Source organism: Schistocerca nitens, chromosome 3, assembly GCF_023898315.1.
Source record: "Schistocerca nitens isolate TAMUIC-IGC-003100 chromosome 3, iqSchNite1.1, whole genome shotgun sequence".
Lineage (NCBI taxonomy): Eukaryota > Metazoa > Arthropoda > Insecta > Orthoptera > Acrididae > Schistocerca > Schistocerca nitens.
In genome coordinates, this window is record NC_064616.1 from 665,475,599 (window position 1) to 665,495,098 (window position 19,500).

The window sequence follows — 19,500 nt, forward strand, 5'->3', positions numbered from 1 at the left end:
AAACAAAACTCGTGGGAAGTGCTGAGAAAGAGGTTTCTCAGATTGAAGTCGTAGTTCTCTCACTAAAAACTACCTGCTTGTGACTTCACTTAATGTCCATGTATGTGGCCTTACCAGGCTAGTGTATTATTGTTTCTCCTATAGTCATTTTGTTAAATTGGTATTTAGATTTTTTCCTCAGATCTCTTCAATGAAAGGGTAATTTTTTACTGAAATATTTAATGCTTTTCATTTTTATGTCTGTATGCTCCCAGTAGCTGAGTGTTCCTAATTGACCACCCATCAGAACCGTGAATATGATCCCCAAGAATAGATACATACTTGTGTTGATCCATTATGCCTTCTAGAATGATGTAATCACCCAAGGAATGCCCAAAAACATTCCCCAGAACATAACACTTGGTCCTGGATCCTTCTGATGATTGTTGCAGGGTGTTTGCTTTCAGACATTTTATGCCTGCATGCATACAGCCATCTATTTGATGTAGCATAAAACTCGATTAATCTGAAAGTTCACCTGTTGCCACTCAGTGGACATCCAGTTGCTGTATTGGTGTGCAAGATCCAGCCTTTGTCCTCAATGAACAGCAATCAGCATAGGTGTGTGGACTAGGTGCCTGCTACAGAGGTTTATACACAGCAATGTTCACTGAATGGTCATTGATGAGGCTTTGTTGTTAGCGCTGTGGTTTATCTTGGCAGTCAGTTGCTGAATACAGGGTGTGACACTTAAATACAGACAAATTTCAATTTGAATTTCCTGCTGTATCATAGTTCCACCAGAGGTAGTGGTTGATGTTGTTGAAATCCATAGGCATCTAGTAAAGAGTTAGAACCTCGAAATGACAGAGATGTTACAGACAAGTGGGGAGTACAACCGTAGAGTCGCAGTTATCGAAAGCCTTCGTGCTAGGTGTTCGCCCACTGAAATAGTTAGATTCTTCAGGTACTCTAGATCAACTATTTATGATATTGTGGCCAAGTATAATGATTCAGAGAACTCTGGGTAAGGTTCTGCTAACCTGGTGGGTTAACCTCGTTCGAGGAAATAAGTCACAAACTGCGGCAGTCGTCGAAAAGGCTCAGGCGCTGATTTTGGAGGACCCGGGGCCATCACTGAGGAAATTGGCACCAGTATTGAGTGTCAGCAAGCGAACAGTGCATCAGAAGTTAGAGGAGGACCTCATATGAGCCAATTAGTCCAAAACGCTCTCGGATAACGTTGACATGTTCTGGTCAAAGGAGTTTTGGCCTACAAATAGCTTGGATCAGAGCCCCCTCAATTATTATGTGTAGAGCGTAGTTGAAAGAGTTACCAGTAAGATGAGGAACCCCCATCTGTACACGCCACTACTGAAGCAGCATCCACAAATGTGGATAGCTCTGTTTTAAAGAGCACATGCAATTGCTTCAGGACAAGATTGGAGGCAGTCAATGCGGCCGAAAGGGGTTGCATTGAGTAATGTTACTCTTGAAGGATAACAGTACTTATAAATAAAAGAATTTTCGTTTTCTTTTGTATTTTGTTGTAATAAATTTGCTTTTTAAAAAATGTTTCATTTGTCCGGATTTAAGTGCTATACCCTGTAATTGCGTGTCTATTCACCAATACACACCTCCATAGCTGTTGTTCAACCCAATCTTCTGTGGCCTGTGGTGCACCACTGTTATGTCTACTCCGGTTATGGATAGTGTCATTTTGCCATGGACAATATACTTTAACCATGCATCTATCTCAAACTACAATTCCATTTTCAAAGTCTGTTAATTCCTGCTGTGGGGCCATAAGCATGTTGGAGACCTTTTCATATGAAACATTTAGTACAAATGACAGATCTACCAATGCACTGCCCTTTTATACCTTGTGTATGTTACACTACCGCCATTTGTATATATTCATGTTTCTATCTCATGGCTTTCATCACCTCAATGTATTACCCAACTACTGAATGACTAATATATGCTCTGCCACTGCTACAATAATATAATGAATAGGGAGCTTTGATGAGCCTTTACTAGCTAACTGTTGGCTCAGCTGTTGTTTCTAGTCCATAAGCTGTAAGTGGAAGACAATGATGGTTGACACAGAGATTTTTGATAGGTTGTGCAAGGGGTGAAATACATGGGATTTAACTTCCCTGATTTTTTACGTGCTTGAATTAATATAAAATAGTTACTTACTGCAAGTTCATCATTTAACATGATTCCGATGCATTCCATAGTCTCCTGGCACCCACTATTCACTAGCTAGTGTGAACTAGAATGGGCTACATAATAAATTTTATGTTTATATTTGAACATGACTGTTGTATTAATAATTAAAAACATAATTTATTTTCTATTATGTAGTTATTGTGAACAGTGCTTGCATTTTCATGTGTTACAGCCCCTTCCAGCTAAACACACCTTAATAGCTCAGTTGGATCGGTACTCAAAAGAGTTCATTATAGCAAGAATGGCTCTTCTCCATCGCTTTCTTAATAGAATTGCAAGTCATCCTGTTCTGAGCTGTAACTTGAGTCTCAAAATATTTCTGACTGCAAAACCATCAGTGAGTATATAAAATGTGTGGTGAATCTTTCTGTTGACAGCCCTGCATGTAATAGTAATATTTTATTCATTTATTGCTGCAGGAATTTTCAATACACCGTAAATGCCGACTCAGTCTTCTTGGAAGAGTGTCGAACTCTTTGCAGAACTTGGCTTCAGTGTACATGATGCATCAGAAGAATTCAGAGTTTGACCGTATTAGGGACTATTTGACATCACTTGGAGAAAAACTTACAAATATAGACAAAATAGCACAAAGGATTCAAAAGGAAAGACAAGGTAAATGTAAATGTACTAACTTACTTTCTCTCTCTTTCTCTCTCTCTCTCTCTCTCTCTCTGTCTGTATGTCTGTCTGTCTGTCTGTCTGTCTGTCTGTCTGTGCACATGCATGCACACACGTATGCACGTGCATGTGTACTATGTCCTCTTTGCCTTTATGTTGTTATTTACTTGTAAACATTCCTGTTCCACTCACAGATGGAGTGAGGGGAAGAAAGATTGTCTACAGGTCCCTTTCAAGCCCTAATTTCTCCTATCTTGCCTTTGTGGTCTTCATGCAAAATGTACATTGGCAGCAGTTGAATCATTCTGTAATCAGTCACAAATGCCAGTTCTCTGAATTTTCTCAATAGCGTTTTGTGAAAGGAATGTCTTCCCTCCAGGGACACCCCCCCCCCCCCCATTTGGGTTTTTGGGTTTACAACCATCTCCATAGTACTTGTGCGTTGATCGAACCTGCCAGTAACATATCTAGCTGTACACCTCTGAATTGATTCAATGTCTTCCTTTAATTCGAGTGGGTAAGGATACCAAACATGGAACAGTACTCAAGAATGGGTTGCACTTATGTTGTATACCCAATATCCTTTATAAACGAGCTACACTTTCCTAAAATTCTCCCAATAAACTGAAGTTGAAGTTGACCATTCACCTTCCCTACTCCCAACCTTATGTGCTTCATCCATTTTATATTGATTTGCAACATTATGCCTAGATCCTCCCAGGGGGTCCACAACTCTTTTGTGGATACAAGCGTAGCGAGCACGGGACCCCGAGCTAATGTGGCCCTCTTCCTTTCCGGTCTGCATACCTTCCTTTTCCGCATCCATCTCCATCTCCATCTCTTGCCCCCCCCCCCTCCCTCCTCACCTCCGCCTCTTTCCTTCCCTTTCTCCCCCTCTGGGCTCTGGAGTATGTTTTGTGCCTACGTTCGGAGACGGACACTCGAAAATGTAAAACAGTCTCTCTTCTTCGCTTTCTCTGCTGGCAAGTCTTTGTCCTTCCCTTGTCGTTCTCTTTTCCTTACCTCTCCTCTTTACCCATTTCTCCGCTGCGGCGTTTGAAACCACTCTTCTTTCCTTTCCCTTTCCCTTTCTTTGTTTCTCCCTTTCTCTTTTTTCCTCCCTGTACGTGTCTCAAGGCCGACCCACGCATTCCCATGCATAGCAGGTGGCGGGGTAACACGTAATTCCCCACCCCGGGTAGACAGGTAGGACACGTACGTACCCTCTGGTAACGGCCAGGCCCAGGGAGGAGTGATTACCCGAGCTGATACCTTCCAAAAGTGCCGATTGGTCCCTCCGTCTGTTTCTTGGGAAGTGTGACCTGAGGTGTGAACAATCACCTATGGCGGGAGTGCCCTCAGCGAGGGCCCCCACAAGGAAGGAGTGCGCCATTGGAGACGCCGGTAATCATGGGGGATACTTCCGCAATGGTTTCCTCATAATCTACTATGTCTGCGCACAAGCGTAAGTTCAATGAGTCTTAGCCACGGACAGTTCTTCCATTGTTGCCACAGTTCCTTGTTGTTTCTCGGTCTGACGAAGGTCACGACTTGTCCACGGTCAACCCTTTCATTATTCAGAAAGGTGTCAACGCAATTGCAGGTCCTGTAAAGTCTTGTTCCAGATTACGAAATGGCACCCTGTTGTTAGAAACAAACAGTGCCCTCCAGGCACAAAACTTGCTGCGTACTTCACTGCTACACATCTTCCCTGTCCGGGTAGAAGCGCACCACACTTTAAATTCATCACCTGGGGTTGCTTATACACGCTCCTTCGACGGATTGTCCGACGAGGAAATTCAAAACTACCTGTCTGACTAGGGCGTCACTGCTGTTCATCGAGTCATGAAAAGGGTTGAGACGAACATCGTTCCAACCCGTACTGTCTACTTGACATTTGACAGAGTTGAACTCCCATCGAACATAAAAGCGGGCTATGAGATAATTTCCGTTCGCCCTTACATCCCGAACCCTACGCATTGCTATTGGTGTCAGCGGCTCAATCATACCAGCCAGTCCTGTTCCAATCCGGCCAAATGCGTTACGTGTGGCAAAGATGCCCATGAGGGTGCTTGTCCACCTCCATCCCCTCGTTGCATCAACTGTATGGGTGACCACACTGCTTCCTCTAGAGATTGCCCCATTTTTAAAGACAAACGGCTCATTCAGGAAATCAGAGTGAAGGAAAAGGTGTTGACCTTTGCTGCTCGAAAGTTATTCGCCAGTCGAAAGCCCACTGTGCCTCACACAGGTAAATACAGCACTGTCCTTGCCTCTCCTCGGCCAACAAAGGAGGCAGCCACTCAGACTTGTGATCTCACCTTTAGTGCCACGGTCATCAGATCGGCCAGCACAAAGATTGCCCGTTCAGCCTCCCCACTCTCACCTGCTCACTCTATGGCTCACCTTTCATCGGGTTCTGCTAAATCTTGAGCCCCAAAATCAGACACCCGGACTTCCAAAAAAGAGCCTACTCGTGAAGATTTTTTACTTACCCTAACTTCACAACCATTGGTTCTTCCTTCATCTCAACGCTGTGTTTCCAAAAAGGCTAATAAGAAACCCAGTTCCTCTCCATCTCCGTCACGGCGTGTCTCATGTACAGCACCGCCTGGTGGTAACTGCCCTCGGCCGTCATGTGTGTCGCCGAGGTGCACTGCTGGCGGCCGATCAACCGGCAAATCGCTGGTGGCAGGAGCTGCTCCCGAACAACCTATGGATCAGGATCTTCTGCCTTCAGCTGAATGCCGTTCCACGCTGTCTGTCGCTAGCTCTGAGCAGTCGTTGAGTCGAGGGCAACCTTGGTCACATTCTTCCATTTTCTGTCCACCCTATGTCCATTATCCATTGGAATATCCGCGGCATTCGATCCAATCGGGATGAATTGTTGATCCTCTTAAGATCCTACTCGCCGGTCATCTTTTGTCTTCAGGAAACAAAGCTGCGTCCCCACGACCACTTTGTTTTCCCCCATGTTCAGTCAGTCCAATTTGATCTATCCTCTGTTGAAGGCACTCCAGCACATGGAGGACTCATGATTCTTCTCCATGATACTCTCCATTATCACCCAATCCCCTTAAACACTTCCTTCCAAGCTGTCACTGTCCGTCTTTCCCTTTCTGGATACACCTTCTCTCTTTGTACTGTTTACATTCCATCGTCCACACCAATGGCACGAGCTGATCTCCTTCATCTTCTTGGTCAGCTTCCACCCCCCTATTTGCTGGTTGGGGACTTCAATGCCCACCACCCGCTTTGGGGATCTCCACATCCTTGTCCGCGTGGCTCACTGTTGATAGACGTCTTCCACCAAGCGGATCTTGTTTGCCTCAACACTGGGGACCCTACATCTTTGTCTGCCTCCGCGACAAATTTCTCTCATTTGGACCTTTCGGTCGGTACTGTTCCGCTAGCCCGGTGCTTCGAATGGTTCGCTCTTGCTCATACACACTCGAGTGACCACTTTTCATGTGTCCTTAGATTGCAGCCACAACTGCCATATATATGCCAGAGACGCTGGAAGTTTGCCCAAGCCGATTGGACACTTTTTTCGTCTCTAGCGACATTCGATGACCGTCGCTTTCCTAGCGTCGACGATGAGGTCACTCATATTACAGAAGTTATTCTTACAGCTGCAGAATGTTCAATACCTCGCACCTCCGAATTGCTCCGGCGCCGCCCAGTTCCTTGGTGGAACGAGGCATGCCGTGTCGCAATACATGAGCGGCGACGTGCTCTTCGTGTTTTCAGACACCATCCTACTTTGGCCAACTGTATACGCTATAAGCAGTTCTGTGTGTGATGCCGTCGCGTCATCCATGATAGCAAGAAGGCAAGCTGGAAATTCTTTATTAGCTCATTTAACACCTTCACTCCCTCCTCGGAAGTTTGGAGTCGGATTCGGCGGTTATCTGGTGCGCCTAGTTTCTCCCCAGTCTCTGGGCTCACTGTCGCGCATGATAAATTAGTGGACCCCAGCGCAATTTCTAACTCATTGGGTTAACACTTTGCTGAGATTTCGAGCTCTTCAAATTACCCGCCAGCGTTTCTCCCAAAGAAACGTGCAGCGGAAGTGCAACCTCTTGCCTTCTCCTCGCAAAATCGCGAAAGCTACAACACTGTTTTCTCCATGCGGGAACTCAAACATGCACTCTCTTCTTCTCGCTCTTCCGCCCAGGACTGGATGGTATCCACATCCAAATGTTGCTGTATTTATCATACCATAGTCTCCGCTACCTCCTTCGCATTTGTAATCGAATTTGGACCGAGAGTACTTTTCCCAGACGATGGCGGGAAGCTATCGTCGTTCCTGTTCCGAAACCTGGAAGGACAAACATCTCCCCTCTAGCTATCGCCCCATTTCTCTCAAGAGTAGTGTATGTAAGGTTTTGGAGCGTATGGTGAATTGCTGTTTAGCCTGGTGGCTGGAGTCCTGAAGTCTAACACCTTCCCAATGCGGTTTCCGAAAGCATCGTTCTGCAGTTGACCATCTTGTTTCTCTCCACTTATATCATGAACAATTTTCTCCGGAAACGCCAAACGGTAGCAATATTTTTTGATCTGGAGCGAGCATATGATACCTGTTGGAGGACAGGCATCGTCCGCACACTGTTCTCTTGGGGTTTTCGAGGTCGGCTGCCCCTTTTTCTTCGTGAATTTATGGCAGAGCGCACATTTAAAGTGTGGGTGAACACTACTCTCTCCCGTACCTTCTCCCAAGAAAACGGGGTACCCCAGGGCTCCGTGCCAAGTGTTGTACTGTTTGCCATTGCCATTAATCCAATTATGGATTGTCTCCTTCCTGATGTCTAAGGCTCCCTCTTTGTGGAAGATTTAGCTATCTATTACAGCTCTCGACGGACCAGCCTTCTTGAACGACATCTTCAAGGATGTCACGATCGCCTCCACTCTTGGAGCATCGAAACCGGCTTCCGCTTTTCTCCCAGTAAGACCGTTTGTGTTAATTTTTGGCATCGTACGGAGTTTCTTCCACCTTCCTTACGTCTAGGCCCTGTCAACCTCCCATTCGGGGACATCGCTAAATTCTTGGGTCTTATGTTTGACAGAAAGCTGTGCTGATCCTCCCACGTTTCCTATCTTTCGGCTCGCTGTTTGCGATCCTTCAGCACCCTCCGTGTCGTGAATGGTACCTCCTGGGGAGCGGACCGAGTGCTCCTTCTCCGCCTCTATCGCGCCTTAGTGTGCTCGAAATTGGATTATGGAAGCATAGTTTATTCCTCTGCTCGGCCATCCATTCTTCGGCGTCTCGACTCTATCCACCACCGTGGATTACGTTTAGTGTTTGGAGCTTTTTACACTAGCCCTGTGGAAAGCCTTTATGCTGAGACTGCTGAACCTCCGCTGTCCAATCGGCGAGCTCTCCTTCTGAGTCGTTACGCTAGCCATCTGTCTTCCATGCCTGCAAATCCGGCCCATGACATTTTTTTCGATGCCTCCTTGGATTTAGGGTATGCTGGCCGCCCTTCCTCCCTAATACCACCGGGAGTCCGCTTCCATCAACTGCTCCATTCTCTTTACTTCCACTTTCCTAAAACTTTCATGACAACTTGGGGTGCAGCACCACCTTGGCTCCGGGCCTGGACCTGCCTGCTCCATGACCTTTGTCAGTTTCCCAAGGATGGTACCCCTTCTCTTGTTTACTGTTGGGCATTTGCTGCTCTCTGCGCACAAATGAAGGATGCCACATTTATTTACGCTGATGGCTCAAAAACATCGTTAGGTGTTGGGAGTGCCTATATTGTTGGCGACACCCCAAATTGATTTTGGCTTCCTGATCAGTGTTCGGCTTATACTGCGGAGCTTTACACTGTTCTCCAGGCTGTTCAATACATCCTTCGCCATCAGCGGATACAATATGTTATCTGCTCAGACTCTATCAGCTCTCTCCTCAGTCTCCAAGCTCTCTACCCTGTACACCCTCTCGTCCACCGGATTCAGGACTGCCTCCACTTGCTCCACTTGGGGGCCGTCTCTGTGGCGGTCCTCTGGATCCCAGGACACGTTGGTATCTGTGGAAATGAGGCGGCCGATATAGCGGCCAAGGCTGCAGTCTCTCTCCTTCGGCCAGCTATTCGCACGATTCCCTTCTTCGATCTACAGTGTGTTTTATGTCGTCGTGTTGCTCTTTTATGGCACGCACATTGGTCGACACTTCCCAATAATAAATTGCGAGACGTGAAAGCTCTTCCTTGTGCTTGGACCTCTTCCTCCCAAACTCGTTGTCGGGAGGAGGTAATTTTAACTAGACTCCAGATAGGGCACTGTCTTTTTAGCCATCGACATCTTTTAAGCAGCTATTGTCCCCCACTCTGTCCCCACTGCTCTCAACTGTGGACGGTGAGACACCTTTTACTCGAGTGCCCCTATTTTACTCCATTACGCGCCCGTCTACAGCTGTCGCCTGATATATCTTCCATTTTATTGGATGACATGCGATCAGCCGATCGCGTTCTCGAGTTCATTAGTGCCAGTGAGATGACGTCAGTAATTTGAAGCTCTTTTTGGGGACAAACAAACCCCCTTCTATAATGGTTTTTTAAGCTTTCCTTCTGTTTTTGGTTCCCCACTTTTTTGAGTTTTGGTCCCATTGCTGCTGGTTTCCAGCTTTTTTTCACAGACCGGGTGCTAATGACCGTAGCAGTTTTGCGCCCTGAAACCATAACAAAAGAAGTCGATTTAACCGGCATTAAAGTGGATACTCTACAATCTTCATAGTATATATGACAACGACCAATCATTAATAACTACCCAAAACCACATCGCAACGAAATTACTGGTACTCGCTGCCGAACTAGAATTGTCGTTTCACAGATTAGAGCACAGGAGTCATAGATACGTCTTTTGAAAGGGTAGTGTTATACCGCTTTAAAAGATTGTATGTTGTACACAATTCCAAAACACTTAAGAAAACATCTTTCTGGTAAAACTGAATCCAAAATTGACCACACCAGTAATTCACGATTTTCCTTTGAAAAGTTTTGTTTAGTTACTGCAGAGAGAATGCATGCACAAGTAAAAAAGGGGCAGAAATGTAACGTTGCTTATTAGATTGCGTGGGAAAGGTGGCAGCTTGAAGAGTCCCAGTGTGCACGTTCTGTTAAAAATAAACATCCACTGAGGATGATGATCCAACTGGTACCCAAAATTCGTCCATGTGTATAAAGTTTGGGCTGTACACATCTTGTATACTTTATTAGGGATGTTATTGTGAGATACTCAGTACAGGGTGTATTAAGTAATTTTAGTATTGTTTGGCAATTGCAAACGTCTGACAGTTATGTTGCGGTCATGTATTAGCTTTGACATTCCACAAAAGTTCCTTACCCTGATATGGCTTACTGTCTTGTGATTTACTACCATGTTGATATTTTCTGACTGCGAAGTTCATTTTCAGGATAGTTAAGAGTTACTGTGGCACTTAAGACTGACTTCCATATCTGTCAGTTGGTGTATCTAACAAATTACAAATCTTACTGTTGTTTGGATGCCGTTTTACCCTCCGCCTCCCATTTCAAAACGCTCTGTTTGAGTATGTTCTCACTACAGAGGAAGATAAGAGCATACACTCTAGTAAGACCACATCAATAACTAATGTAGTTTTATAGTAAAGCGACGTACAGTTTGACTCCAGATATTCGTGCAGCCCATTGTAACAAGTTAACATCTCAGCTGTTGTGGTTATTTGCTGTTACGGCCTGTTTGATCAAATTTTCATGTGGCAAAGGAAAGATTTTTAACTCTGCGACATCTCAACAGTAAATGAAGATAGATTTGCCGCGGTCATAATTGGAGCTAGCTTACTTTGATAGCAGTCAGTACGGTGGTGATGGAGGTAGGACAGTCAGATTCTTGTCGCTGTCGTTGTTCATTCTTGGTGTCAGATTGTAGCCTTGTCTTTAAACCTACAGGAGGAGAGAATCGAAATTAAATACTGAGAGGTATGGCGCAAAACGAGGAGCGTTCGTAGCATACATGACGGCAGTACACGTTATTTAGCAAACAGAATTCTACGCATTAAAACACAATAATTTGAAACGTATGCCTAAACCTAATGATAATTTCGGATCAGTACACTAGCATATATGGTAGTAAAACTGACTCAGCTTTCTAGTGCTCGGGTAGGCTATGTTTCTTCGGTACTCAGTGGTCTTAAATATGTTTCTAGGCAGGAATATACTACAGAGGCTCTCTTGCGAATCCTGCAGAACTAGCACTCCTGAAAGAAAGGATATTGCGGAGACATGGCTTAGCCACAGCCTGGGGGATGTATATATACTGGTAATAAAAATGATAAAGAGGAGACACATATGTGTATGAAACACCCAATCACAAACGCTCTTAAAGTAAAGTGAAAATTGTGTAGGCTGATGACAGTTGATACTTGTGAACCAGTAATTTAAGGGTTTGGTGAATTGTGCAACACCTTCGGTGCAGCATTGAGGAAAAATCCAGTGAGAAGTCAATTGTAATGCGAATTAGCAGCTGCTTTACACGAATTATGTTTTGACTGAATATATACCATGAGATTACGTTACTTTATCTACGCATCTTGCCAGAGATGGAAGGGCTCTCTTAGTCTCTTTCCTAGTAAAGTGTATTAGTTTCTCGGCCCACCAACCTAAAAAAAAGTTGACTATTTGAAGCGAATAAGGTTTCTAAGCAGTGCATAGCAAAACAGAACTTGGGTCCATGAAGTACAGTAGATCTTGCCCAAAAGTTGTCATCATGAAGTATTTGCTGAATGTATATTTCTCACAAGTGTCTTCTAACCACACTGCGTGCCTATGGAATATCGCCTCAGTTGTCGACTGGATTCGTGATTCCCTGTCTGAAAGGTCACAGTTTGTAGTAATAGACGGAAAGTCATCGAGTAAAACAGCGTTACCCAAGGAAGTGTTATAGGCATTTTAGTGCTTCTGATCTATATTGACGACGTAGGAGACAATCTGAGTAGCCGTCTTAGATTGTTTGCCGATGATGCTGTCATTTACCGCCTTGTAAAGTCATCAGATGATCAAAATGACTTGCAAAATAATTTAAATATGATATCTGTATGGTGCGAAACATGGCCCTGAATAAGGAAAAGTGTGAAGTTATTCACATGAGTACTAAAAGAAACCAGCTAAATTTATATTACGCGATAAGTCACACAAATCTGAAGGCTGTAAATTCAACTAAATACTTAGGGATTACAATTACAAATAACCTAAATTGGAATGATCACATAGATAATATTGTGGGTAGAGCAAACCAAAGACTTCGATTCATTGGCAGAGCACTTAGAAGGTGCAACAGGTCTACTAAAGAGACTTCTTACACCACGCTTGTCCGCACTGTTCTGGAGTATTGCTGTGTGGTGTGGGATCCACATCAGGTGGGACTGATGGATGATATAGAAAAACTAGAAAGATGGGCAGTTAATTTTTTCTTATCGCGAAATAGGGGAGATAGTGTCACAGACATGATACGTGAGTTGGAGCGGCAATCATTAAGACAAATGCATTTTTCATTGCGATGGGATCTTCTCATGAAATTTCGAACACCAGTTTTCTCCTCCGATTGCGAAATCATTCTGTTGGTACCCACCTACTTAAGGAGAATGATCATCACGATAAAATAAGAGAAATCAGGGCTCACACAGAAAAATTTAAGTGCTCATTTTTCCCGCGTGCCATTAGAGAGTGGAACGGTAGAGAGACAGCTTGAAGGTGGTTCATTGAACCCTGCGCCAGGCACTTTATTGTGAATAGCAGAGTAATCATGTAGATTTTGTCTGTCTTTCTTGTTCTGTGTCACCCCTTGTTACCTCTGTTGCCTAGTTTTTATTCCTTGTGGGTTTTCATGGTCGTGGAAACAGGGACCGATGACCTTTGCAATCTGCTCCCTTCAACTCCACAAACAAACCAACCAACCAACCACAGTACACATAGGCAAAAATAGTCACCAAATCTGTTGGCACATTTATCCCATTGTGACATTAGCTGGTAGATTCCATCCTTGAAGAAGCTAGTAGGCTGCTGTCGGATCCAGGCCAGGACCCAGTCTCACACTTCATCGTTCGTTATGAATCGATGTTTGAGGTCGAAACACATGAGTCACATGGTGAAAGGTCGAGACGGTATGGTGGATGTTTCGGCATTTGCCACCGAAACTGCTGTAGCGTTATCTTCACCGCATTGGCCGTGTGTGAGTGGGCAGGCATTATCATATAGGAGGATAATGCCATTGGACAACATGCCTCAGCATTTCGATTTGATCGGTCATCTAAGGTTCTGTGAAGTGGCTTGATAATGCTGGGAATTGATGGTGGTTCCTCTTTCTAGGAACTCGACAAGCAGTGGGCCCTTGTCAAAAAAGGAGGATGTCATGACCGTACCAGAACTGGTGTGCATGGCCTTTGATTTCTTTGTTGGTGGTGAAGTCACATGTTTCCACTGCATGCTTTGATGCTTGCTTTCCGGTTCAGACTGATGACACTGTTTCGTCACCTGTGACAATATGCAACAGAAAGCCATATTCCTCCTCATGATAATGTTGCAGATGACACAGACAGTGCCATTCGAGTATTGTGCTGTTCGGCAATAAGTTAGTGGGGAACCCACTGCGCACACATTTTTGGGAAGTTAAAGTGTTAATGCATTATGGGCGGTGCTCACGCTAATATCCAGTAACCGATGGATCGCGTCCATGGTGATTCTGTGGATGTCCTAGACTAAAGCATTCACTTCCACAACCATTTCTAGTGTGATGACACAATGAGCCTGTCCAGGACGAGCATTGTCTTCCAGTGACTCGCGCCCTTCAAGGAACTGTTTGTGCCTTTACACAACACTTGAATGACTCAGACTGTACTCACCATACACAGCCTTCATCCATAAATACATTTTACGGCCTCCAGCTCCCTCCTCCTCCAAAAATAGAATCACTCCTTGTTGTTTCTGCTTACTCACCTGCATGTTCGGTAGTGGGCAGTAACTTGTGTGACCGCCTTCTCTTCGGTGTGAAACCACACTGGCACTATACAACACCAAGTGGAATGCACGCGTCAGTCTTTCTACCAATAGATGCGCACCACCATACCTGCTGTTACGGGGTGCTACCTTGTGTGTAAGACAAAGGTAGACACACTAGCCAGGTTTCATTTGAATGAGCCTCATATATCCAACCCCACCATGCTGTTTCAGCAGGTGAATAAAGCAAATTAATTAATGTGCTTCAAACCATTAACCCTTTACCTTCAACGTAAAAAGAGAAAATGTACATAAAATCAGCAGATTGGGGAAAAATTGTGTCACACCACAAATGGGCTGTCTGTTAAATTATGATCACAGCAAAGTTGGACTTAGTCAGCCTGAAGGAACCAAAAAGCTCATGGTGTAAACTACTGGTTTCCACAAGTTTTCCTGTTTGATAGAAGACAAAATGCAAGGAAAATCATCACCACTAAAGAGGCTCTCATAATACAGGTAAGCATGGGTTCAGGTCATATGTGGATGAATTGATACCATCAGCACAGGGAAGACCTTTGTGGGTGTCTTGCAGGAAGCATGTTTTAATGACATTAAATGTATCTGCAGTTGCAAATATGGACAACTATCAGCTGTAGAATTAAATGACAGTGAAAACTTGTGCCGGACCAGGATTTGAACCCAGATTTGCAACTTACCGTGAATGTGTCGTACTTCTGAAGAACACAGGCACTGCGATATCCTATAGTCATCACATTGTAGGGAGTGTCTATCCATTCAGTATTTAAGAATGTGTGTTGACAAAGGGGAGAGTGCAAAATGGAAATGGCTGTATTTGCTGGTGATTAACTTGCTGTCATGGTGAATGTATTAAGTAGAAAAATACATAATAAATACTACATGCCTCCACATGATTCCCCTAGGCAAGTTGCCTTGACCTTACAGTTTGAGTGCCCCCTCCCCTTCATCATATGCAGTAACATAAGTGCACATGGTGCAGTACGGCTTTTTGCAATAACCACCTGCTCTGAAGAGTGAGTTTCAGATAACATTTTGGTTTTGGAAGACATGTTTTTTGAGCATGAGCACACTTCATTGCTGCTACAGGGTCATTCAGTCATTGATCTTTTGGTTGCACCCTGGCACCTGAACACATTTCTCAGAGGGAAGTGGTTGATGATCTGTGGTTAACAGAACACATCCCAATTTGGATACAACCGCCAGACTATGGTGCCTGAAATAAAATGATCAGGATCAGGATCAGGATGAGGTCCCACCAAGGCAAACTGGGCACTGTACATCTAACTTGCTGTGCTTGGACATTAGGACAGTGTCCAGGGCTGGGCATATCAAATTAACATCATTCATCATACCACTGAAGCACCCATTCCACAGTCTTCAAACAAGCTATAAAACTAGTCTGTTGTCTGGTGGAGAGGTAGCTGCTGCTACAATGTTGGTGGTTTATAGGTAACACTTCATATGTTCTGGAGCCACCCTATTGAAGAGAACCACATACGCATTTGTTTAAGGAGCACAGAATTATTATGGAGAACTCACAACAGCAGCTCCTGAATACCATAACCTGTTCTACTAACCTAACATAGGTATAGGAAGCAGTTAGTATTATTTCCGAAAGAGGTATAAAATGCTGTATTAATGCTGTAAAGAGAAATGGGACTCTGCTTATCAGTAAATGAGTCATTCCATGCCGTGTGGTCTGGAGGTTCCTGCATGACCATAATGAATTTTGCTGAAATTTTGTGTAAACATTTTGTACATGTTCCTTATTGTTAAAGTTTCATGGTAAATAATTCAATACTTATGGAGATAGTCATTTGTTTGACCCCGTGGTGCAGCTATCAATGGAGCACCCACAAGTTTTTGCCAAAGTTGAGACATAATATCTTCGGCAATATTTTCTTGAAAGAAACCAAACTAGGCCACATTGTACAACTTTTTGTGTTGTCTTAAGCAAAATAATAAAAACAGATTTCCTGAACTGTTTTCGTATACATAATTTGAAGCAATGTTGGCAAAAAAAAAAAAAAAATAGACGCTCGGAAAAATGTGGAGTTCAGCTTTTTATCCTCAGGAACTAACTGCGGGATCGACACACAACTTTGCATTTAGTGACTTACCAATACAAGGTCTCCGAAAATAAAACTTCATTCTCCTACTGCTTTCCATGAGTTACACATTGAGGGCAAAGTTAGTGATTTTACCAGAAAAAGCAAAAAGTGTGTATTTTTGGTCCACTTTCACAAAAAAGTGTCATCTGCAAACTCTTCCAAACCATTTTCATTAGAAAGACCTTGTTCTAAACCACCTAAAAACTAGATTAAGTCTTACACACTTTACCAAATTCTACGACTGTTCGGTACTCTGGGAAAGGTAATATCAGTAGTCCTGAGGACTAGGAAGTGAGTTAGTCCAAGTAACTCAAAAAACTTCAAAAAGGAGTGTCTTTTTTGACCACTCATCGTGAAACATTTGTCTGTTTTTATGCTGTACCTACAAAATCAGACTGGTTGCAAACTTAAAAATTTAACTGTGCATTACCAAGACAGTGGAGACCATGCTAGTGTAATTGTTGCATAACAATTCCAGGTTGCACTGTATAAATGGCCCTCAGGTTTTTCACATTGTATAAATTTTGGTGAAGTTCATACCAGTCTGTATGACATTTTTTGGAATAGTTTTGTGTTATAGAGAATTGTTAGTATATCTTTTTACTGTTTAATTTTATTGACATGCTAGTTTAATTCCAGTTGAGGATGTAGCATACTTCATGTTAACAAAGTTTGCAGTTTATATGGCACATTAGTGTACTGATGAAAAATTGTGCAAATGTGTTGCTATGGTCCATGGTGGCTTAACCACTGCTGGTTCCTTTTAAAATGAGAAAAACCATCATCCCTATCACCATAGGGCCCACACCAAATAGCTTTGCAACAGCAGCCACGGTCGGGTTTCTTTATCACAAGTTCCCAAGCCTGATACACGTGTTTCTTTACAGAGGATCCCAAGGCTGATGATGCCTCTCTATAAGTGTGAGGCCAAAGATAGAAGAGGTCTTTTTTTAGGATTCTAAGCTTATGTTTACTTCAAGCTGCTTGAGTTTCCTACAGGTTTCATTAATTTGCTGTTGAATGTTACGAGGGAAACTTTACTGCCAGCCATATGATGTCACTGATGGGATTGTGCGGGGAGAAATTTTGATAAGGCAGAACCCAAAAAATTAGTTTCCAACAGTGATTGCCTCAAATTATTATAGCCACAAAAAAGAGAAAACTATTCTTTCTATTGGATTCCTTATTCTATATAATTTTTTATAAAAAGAATTTTGAAGAGATGAATGCTGTAGATATATCTAAAAAACAAAAGCTACTTATGTGCAGTTTTTCTGACTCAACCTCATTTTGATATTACTTTCCACAGAGAGTTCTAAAACAATTGTACAACTAATAAAATATGTCAGGTTTGAGTACCAGCAGAATATGGGCACATTTTCAATGCACCTCCACATTTTTGTTGTTTTTAGGGCCTTAAATGCTCACACAGTAAAACAAACTAGTTTTTAGGTAATTTAGAACATGAGATTTCTAATGAAAATGGTTTAAAAGAGTTCTCAGAAGACTTGTTTTTTGTAAAAGTGGGCCAATAATAGCCATTTTTGGTGTTTTTAGGGAAATTGTCAACTTTGCCCTCAGACTCTAAGCTACTGGAAAACAGGAGATTGAAATTGTGTATTCTAAGACCTTGTATGGGTAAGTTATTAAAAAAATGGCTCTGAGCACTATGGGACTCAACTGCTGAGGTCATTAGTCCCCTAGAACTTAGAACTAGTTAAACCTAACTAACCTAAGGACATCACAAACATCCATGCCCGAGGCAGGATTCAAACCTGCGACCGTAGCGGTCTTGCGGCTCCAGACTGCAGCGCCTTTAACCGCACGGCCACTTCGGCCGGCGGTAAGTTATTACGTGCAAAGTTTCAGGTGTATCCCACAATTACTTCCAGAGATATAAAAAGCTAAACTTCTCATTTTTTTAGTGTCAGTTTTTTATCCATATGAAATTTTCTCAGGAAATCTGTTTTATTATTTCACTTAAGAGAGTGCAAAAAGTTGTACAAGACTGCCTAGTTTTTTCTCTCATGAAAATATTGCCAGAGATAAGTCTCAAAGTTTCTGAAAACTCATGGGTGCACTGTTGATTGGTGAAACTATTGAATTAGTTATGAAACTTTACCAATAGTTGTTGGGAACATGTGCGAATGTTCACACAAAATTTCAGCAAAATCCATGATGGTCATGCTGGAATGTTTTCCAAAATTACACCACTTGGAAACACTCTAACTTGATGTGAGACACAGGGCAATTCCCAACTCATTAAAGGAAGCTGTTTTAATATACCATTCTTGAGCCAAAATTCTTGAGTAGCTATCATAGTGTGGCACCTAGCTCCATTTCAACTTTATTCTTGCATTGATCTTCATCACTTTTCTTCTGGATACAGGAAGTATTGATATCACTAAGAACCTTTCTTTGCTGAAGGTATTAACTGCAGTTTACTGTGGAGGAATTGGGTTGGCTGCTGGGCTGCCACTTCACAATAGACAGCAGCATCTCATGGTGCAACAAATATACGAAATATACACTGAGGTGACAAAAGTGATGGAATACCTCCTAGTATTGTGTGTTGGCTCTCCTTTAGTGGAGCAACTCAACATGGCAGGACTCAACAAGACTCTGGAAGTCCCCTGCAAAAATATTGAGCCATGCTGCCTCTATATCCATCCATAATTGCGAAAGAGTTGCCAGTGCAGGATTTTATTCACGGACTTACCTCTTGTTTATATCCCATAAATATTCATGGTATTGACATTCAGTGATCTGTGTGGTCAAACCATCCACTCAAATTTTCCAGAAAGTTCTTGAAACCAGTCACGAGCAACCATAGTTTGGTGACATGGTGCATTGTCATCCATAAAAATTCCATTGTTCAGTGGCAATGTAAAGTCCATGAGTGTCTGAAAATGGTCTCAGGGTAGCTGAACGTAACATTCTGAGTCAGTGATCAGTTCAGTTGGATCAGAGGACCCAGTCCATTCCATGAAAACTCAACCCACACACAATTATGGAGCCACCAACAAATTTCACAGTACCTTGTTGGGGTCTGCACCACACTCGAGCCCTACCATCAGCTCTTACCAACTGAAATCAGACCAGTTGTCGAGAGTTCATCTGATATGCTTATGAGCCCTGGAGAGGTGCTGCATGTGTAATCATGCTGTTAGCAAAGGCAGTTGCATCAGTTGTTACTTGCCATAGCTCATTACTGCCAAATTTTGCCACAGTGGATATATTCATCATATGTCCCTCATTGATTTCTGCTGTTATTTCACACAGTGTTGCTTGTCCGTTAGCACTGACAACTATATGCAAACGCTGCTGCTCTAGGTTATTAAATGAAGGCTGTCGGCCACTGCATTGTCTGTGGCGAGAGGTAATGGCACACCTTTGGTCCTGTGGATCTCGCAGTATTGAATTAACTTAAGATTTCTGAAATGAAACATCCCGTGCACCTAGCACCAACTACCATTCTGCATTCAAAGTCTGTTAATTCTTGTTATGTGGCCATAATCGCATCGGAAACTTTTCTCACGAAGTAC

The 19,500-nt window shown here is 43.1% G+C and overlaps 1 protein-coding gene across 2 annotated transcripts in view; it reads left to right on the forward strand.

Annotated features, from left to right (window-relative positions):
* Positions 1-19,500, forward strand: part of LOC126248627 (sorting nexin-7-like) — a 144,933-nt gene that overhangs the window by 49,565 nt on the left and 75,868 nt on the right. For both annotated transcript variants that reach the window (XM_049949798.1, XM_049949797.1), the window contains exons 4-5: positions 2,387-2,551; positions 2,634-2,829. In XM_049949798.1, the coding sequence (XP_049805755.1) occupies positions 2,387-2,551; positions 2,634-2,829 (361 nt within the window). The remainder of the gene's footprint in view (positions 1-2,386; positions 2,552-2,633; positions 2,830-19,500) is intronic.